Source organism: Charadrius vociferus, unplaced genomic scaffold, assembly GCF_000708025.1.
Source record: "Charadrius vociferus isolate BGI_N301 unplaced genomic scaffold, ASM70802v2 scaffold393, whole genome shotgun sequence".
Lineage (NCBI taxonomy): Eukaryota > Metazoa > Chordata > Aves > Charadriiformes > Charadriidae > Charadrius > Charadrius vociferus.
This window is the reverse complement of record NW_009647760.1, coordinates 1,590,227-1,596,908: the sequence shown is the minus strand read 5'-3', so window position 1 is coordinate 1,596,908 and position 6,682 is coordinate 1,590,227. Positions and strand designations below refer to the sequence as shown.

The 6,682-nt window shown below is 49.3% G+C and overlaps 1 protein-coding gene across 1 annotated transcript in view; it reads left to right on the top strand.

Annotated features, from left to right (window-relative positions):
• The window catches only part of ZC3H3 (zinc finger CCCH-type containing 3), a 194,839-nt gene that overhangs the window by 144,460 nt on the left and 43,697 nt on the right, over positions 1-6,682 (top strand). Inside the window, exons 6-7 of the mRNA XM_009882266.1 lie at positions 2,966-3,047; positions 4,167-4,322. Coding sequence (XP_009880568.1) covers positions 2,966-3,047; positions 4,167-4,322 — 238 coding nt within the window. The remainder of the gene's footprint in view (positions 1-2,965; positions 3,048-4,166; positions 4,323-6,682) is intronic.

Below are 6,682 nucleotides of genomic sequence, written 5' to 3'. Positions count from 1 at the left end.
AGTCTCCCGGCTGGCTTAGGTACAACAATCACTTCTCGCCGCTCGCGCTTGATAACACCGCGAGCCGCCGGAGCAGCCGGTGTCAGGTTGGGATGATGCATTAAGAGAAACAACCCCCGCTTGCACGGGCTGCGTATTTCCTTACAGATGAGGCGCTTCGAAGCGACTAAATCATTAAGAAGGAAAGAAAAAAATAAAATAAAATAAAAAGCCGAGAGAAAAACACCTGTCCCTTATGCGGGGTATAAAATATCAAGCCTGACGCCGCCGTGCTGTGTGTAATCAGTTAAAAAGCCCTTAATGTGCAGTTCTTGATGCTCTCCCCGAGCAGCTTGTATTTTTTTCCGTCTTTTTGGTTTTTTTTTCCCTCCCCCTGTTCTTCCCGCTGCCTTTGAGCGTGTGCATGGGAGGAACTTGCCATGCCACTTTAAATCTCTGCAGCGAGGGACTTTCGCAATATAGAGGGAAGCGGAATATGGGATGTGCAAGTTGTTCTCCTGATCCGACGGCACCGTTGCGTCCCCACGCTGATGCTCTCCCCCCTCCGGAGAGCAACCGGGGAGATGAACGGGACGGATTTGGGACTGGTGTCTGTCCTGCAAAATAAAAGTGGGTGATGTCAGGACCAAAGGAGACTCCCAGAGATCAGAGTCCCAACCCTGGCGGTGTCATTTTGGCTTTTTGTTTAATTTAATGTGGACCCCGGCAAATTTCAGCTCCTAATTTTTTGATTTAACCCTTATCCAGTTCTCCGGTTCTCTTTTGCTCAGCCCTGATTTCCCACCGTTACTTTGATAATACAGATACATCCCGAATCTCCGCTGTCTGCAGAATATCAGAGGCTTTGTATTTATGAATGCAAATCTCTTGGTAGCGGCTCTAACTGAGCATTCCGAGTTGGTAACCACTCTAAAACCCAAATGCTTAGGTGGTTTCCTAATAGTTCGGAGAGGATTTGCGCTCGGGATGAGGAATTAGGTGGTGGAAAAGCGTCGACGAGGGGTTTCTTTGCCAGCTGCCTGTCGGATGCTTTGCCGGACCTGGTCGGCACACTGGATGGATGCAGCTCACCCGGATTTTGTCAGGGATGGGACCGGCTTTTGGGTGGTTAAACGGCCTCCGGGCTGTGAATTAATTCACAGCAAGAGCCCTCTAAGGGGAGATGCGCATCGCCCGTCCACCTATAATAGTGTGACTTCTCGCCAGAAGATAAAAGCCGGGCGAAAAAAAACCCCAAACATTATGCCAGGGATGTATTTTTGCTGGCTATAAATCCCAAACCAACAGCGTAAGGCTGTTACACCCTTTATTTATTTACTTATCTTATTTCTTTCTTTAGGGATTCCTTCTTTCTGGCCAAGATGCGGGTAGCAGGCTGCTTTAACCAAAAGGATGACGCACAAGCACGGGAACGTGTTCGTCCCCGAGAGGCCGCTTTTATACCCTGGGTATTAAATATTTAGTGAGATTGTCTGCTGCCCCGAGGACCCGGCTCCTGGTATAGCCCGTCCTGCTGAGCTTTCTTTAAGGAGCATTAAACATAATTGCCGAGGGCCGAAGGATGCTCTATCCCTACCCTAATGGTCGGACTTTAATTTGGGTCTTTCTCCCTGCATCAGTTGGGAGGTCAACCTTGCTTAAGCGTGGTGGCTTCTAAACCCGTCTCCTCGCTCAGAGATGCTCTACGGCATCTTTGGAGTGACCCGAAGTTGACGTGCATTTATTTTAGCGCTGAAAATTAGTAGTGAAGCAGCTCTGCGATGAGGGGGAAGCCAAAAAAAAAAAGCCAACCCCCCCCGCCCCCCCGCCCGGCGCTGGCTTGATAACTCGGCGAGCTCACGGCAAGCTTGAGCGAGCTTGCGGCGAGCTCCGATGCGCTTGCCGCTGAGTCGCACGGCGCTGGCTCGATGCCTCTGATGGACAGGCATGTGCCGCCTGTGCCGGCGTGGCGCCTGCGCCAGCGGTTTTATTTACGGAGGGAACAGATGGGGACTTCGCCGACGCCGGCAGCCCGAGTGACAGCTCGCGCGCGGGGAGAGCGCGCTGCCGCGCTATCAAATTCCGCTCGCTCAACTCCCCAACACGCCCGGGCTGGCAGGTGAATGACTGAGCCGTTCTCCTACCACCTGGAAAGCTGAGATAGAGCCTTTATTTTCAATTCAGTCTTTCCAACGCCCGTCAAGGACAATTTAATTCGGTGCGTGCACCTATCGGAGGCGAGCGCTGGGCTTCCCCGACCGGCTTGCGGCGAGCAGCCAAGCCAAGCGTGGAAATTTGCTGGACCAATAACGCAAGCATGCGAGTTGCCCGGAGGGGGTTTTTGGCACCTTTGGGTGCCGAGGGGAAAGGTCCCTGCTGTGCTCGGAGCTGGCAAAGAGCCCTTTTGCCATGGCCATTCTGGAGGTGCCAACAAGATATAGGTCCGTAAAGAACATCCTCACTCATCCGGGCTCTGGGAGCTGCTCACTTTGGGTTAAGCAATAAGATCTTAGAATCGTAAAATGGTTTGGGTGGGAAGGGACCTTTAAAGGTCATCTAGTCCAACCACCTGCCATGGGCAGGGACACCTCCCACCAGCCCAGGTTGCTCCGAGCCCCGTCCAACCTGGCCCTGAACACCTCCAGGGACGGGGCAGCCACAGCTTCTCTGGGCAACCTGTGCCAGTGTCTCACCAGCCTCACAGCAAATAATTTCTTCCTAGTATCTAATCTAAATCTCCTCTCTTCCAGTTTGAAACTGTTACCCCCCCAATCCTATCCCTATGCTCCCTGATAAAGAGTCCCTCCCCATCTTTTCTGTAGCCCCCCCCCAACTCTCCCAGCCTGTCCTCCCAGCAGAGGGGCTCCAGCCCCCGCAGCATTTTTATGGACCTACGATACTGAGGGCCGTGTGAATTCCTGCAAAAATTTACGATTCTGAGCAAATTATCTATGTTTTTCCTTTTTTTTTTTTTTTTTCCCAACAGCGAGGTTGCACTGTACGCCCAGTCCTGGCTTCTCTCCATCCTCCTGCCTGAACAGATCAGCTACGAGCCGATACATCGCCAGGTTTGTACGCGTGGGGAGGAACGGCGCGCTCCTCCTCTGGGTGCTGCGCGTGATTTATGGTCAAGACGGTGTTGGCAGCTCGAGACGCGGCTATTTTACTGGCTGTTTCATCGGTGAAGCTCCGGCCGTGGCTTTTCTCTTATCCTCTGTTACAAAGCGGGTTTAAGCTCAGCCGAAAGCCGCCGTTTCTGCTTGGAAAGGGTTTGAAAGATGATTAATGGATAGCAACTCCCTCCTGCCATCAAAGAAGGCCAAATCCTGCTCGGAAAGTCCCTTTTTAAATGAACCAGATTATTCTCAAGGGGTATTTTGTTGGGGTTTTTTTTCTCCAACTCTGGAGCCCATCCCAATTTAACCCGGCAAACCTGTAGGTTTTCCGTCTCGCTCTCCCGCTCACAAACTGGGATCCTGCCACGTGGCAACTGGAAAGCACTGTGTACAGGAGGATGACGGCACGTTGCTGCTACCAGCTTTCTCCTTGGCTTTTTTTTTTTTTTTCTGTGCTACAGATGTGTCACATATCATCATGTCCTTAAGTATGAGCGTTTGCAGACAAGTCCCTCTTAATTGTAACAGACTCAAATTTATTCCTGAAGTGTGTCTGTTCCAGCTGTCAGTGTACAGACATAAATGCCAGATTCTAGCCGTGTTTTATCATATCCTACTGCTGATATCATAGTATCATAGAACGGTTTAGGCTGGAAGGGATCTTGAAGATCATCCAGTTCCACCCCCCCTGCCATAGGCAGGGACACCTCCCACCAGCCCGGGTTTCTCCAAGCCCAGTCCAACCTGGCCTTGAACACCTCCAGGGATGGGGCAACCACAGCTTCTTGGGGCAACCTGCGCCAGGGGCTCACCACCCTCAGAGTGAAAAATTTCTTCCTGATATCTCATCTAAATCTCTCCTCTTCCAGTTCGAAGCCATTCCCTGTTGTCCTATCGCTACATGCCCTTGTAAAAAGTCCCTCCTCAGCTCTCCTGGAGCCCCTTTAGGCACTGGAAGGGGCTCTAAGGTCTCCCCGGAGCCTTCTCTTCTCCAGGATGAACAACCCCAACTCGTCTACGTCATTGTTGCGTTGGCGATGTTACCTGACCCTCTTGTCTTTCTCCGTTTAGCCGTGCTGTTCAGCGAAGTTTGGCCATCATTCGTCAAGCCAAGCAGAAGAAAAAGAAGAAGGAATACTGCATGTACTACAACCGCTTTGGCAAGTGTAATCGTGGGGAGAGCTGCCCCTACATCCATGATCCGGAGAAGGTGGCCGTCTGCACCAGGTATGGATGGACACAGCAATCATATGCTCACAGTAGACTGGGCCATTGGTTGGCTTTGGTGCGTGCTCCTGTGATATTCCTCAAGGAAACAACCCAACAACGGAGATGTAAGACCATGAGGACAGATGTTCTGGGTCAAGCCCAGGGCCTGCCCAACACTGTTGGGTTGGCAGGTACCTACAAGAGGAGGACAAGACGAGGCACACAGAGGAGGGCTATTTCGCCTGGCCGGCATCTCTCAGGTGCTGGCAGTGAAGCTCTGCAGCCTGGTAGCGTTGGGTTTTCAACTGCCAGAGGGTGCCACCAAGCTGTCATCGTGTAATAGCCGGCAGTTCTCTTTGGGTTTGGTGAATTTATTTAGTCCTTTCTTTGGTACACAACATTTATGGCAATGGGTTGCGCAACTGAATTACAGACTGCATGAAAAGGGCGTCCTCAACTGGCGCCTCCTCGCTTGTCGTTCATGAGAAGGATGGAATAGTCATTCCCTGATCACCTTCTGGGCACCATTTATAACTATATAGTCCTCCCCTCTTCGTCCATGCTTCCCAGACTGGAGAATCATGGTCTATTTAATCTCCTCTGGTGATTTTTCTCTAAATTTACACAGCATGTTATGCTTATTAATGCTAATAAAGCATTGCCTCCAAGTTAAATCCGCATGTTTTGGTTGTTCTGCACAGCCGGGAGGGACTACAGAAATACTTATTTCACATTTTGGAGGTGGATACCAGCGCCAGGACGTTTAAGTCTCATAAGTAACCTTCTGTACTGTAGTACAGAAACTCTAAAGAAATTAAAAAATCATAGTATTTTCAGAATTTAAGTAGTGTTTTAAGAATTACTAATAATAAGATCAAATCAACATTTCTTAAGTACAATAATAGTCCTTAGTCATTAACTTACTGCTTTCAGGTTGAGGATGCCATCGGAGTTTGCCAGGTGGAACTTTGAGGCTAAAAATTATAGCCAGTCCCCAAAGAAACCATCTTACTTGAATGATTTTGGGAATCCTGGGTAATGCCCGGTGCAGATATCGGAGCGGTGCAGATCTGAGCTGAGTGACTTGAGATGACCGGGGGATTTCTTCTGGCGGCGTTTCTCAGATCTGCTGGGATCTGTGCAACAGGTTTTTATCCTTCAGCCTGTGACGCCGTGCAGCTATGAGACTTGATAATTTATTACAGGAGAACTGATTCATGGTGCCAGCTCATTATACCTGCCCAACAGTTGATTAAACTATATTATTAGTCGTTTAGAAAGTGTAGAAAAGCCAACTCCGCTGATGAACAACTTGAGTAATTCCTCCGTAAAATTGCTGCGGTGCTAGAAATCATTTGGAGGTTGCACAAAACTCGATGGGAGAACGTAGAGGAGGGAAAGGGGATTTATTATTTGTTTTTAACTGAATTCACTCACTCTTGCGAGCACTGAGGTACGTGTGTCCAAGGTGTCTGGTCGGGATTAATTCTGGTGACACAGGGGACAAGGGATGCCGGCTGCTAAGTCGTTGTTTGGAATCCTTCCTTCTTCTTACATTGGCTACCAAGTCTGGTTTTGGGCTGTGCACACTTTAGGAATTGCTGGTGGGTGAGGTCTTTTGGGTCTCCATCCCACCCCAATTCCATGAATCAGTGAAGGACAACACTGATTTACTCCCATTCTTGTGTCTCCTTCCCCTGGTGCCTTCTAGCTCCGATCCCGTTCTTTAGCTTTCTGTTATCATCTCTTTATTTTCTCAGTCTACTTTTGGTGTAGGGTGTCCTTTGTTTTCTGGATCTGGGTGTCTTGAGGTGTAGCTGTGCTGTGATCGCAATCATCTGCAAACCTGCTTGCCACCAGCCAGCTGGTTTTCACACCTATATGTTCCCATTTATACTTTGTTCAAACCAATCTGAATTTTATTTTATTTTTAATGAATCTCTCCGATGGTCAGCTCTAAATTTAACCAGATTTTATAAATAAAGTGGAGACCATATTCTGTGCTCCAGAACCTCCCTGAGGTTCAGCAGCTCAGAACATGTACCCCTGGAGTCTTGGGGGGTTCAGACCAGTGCTCTCCCCACGATAACACCTATATTTTATTAATCTGCTGTCACACTGGTGCCTCCTAGGAAAACTTAGTCCCAACATCCTCATGTGCTTTGGGATCTTGGTTTCTGTTGTGTGCCTGTCTTTGCTCCTCCTGGTTGTTCGCCAGTCCCACCTTGAGTCCTCCTGGTTCTTCATGCAGCGTCTGGTGTAATCAGAGCTCTAGGAAGGACATTTCTCTTTCTGGGAGCATCATAGAATCATAGAATGGTTTAGGTTGGAAAGGACCTTGAAGATCATCGAGTTCCAACCCTCCTGCCATAGACAGG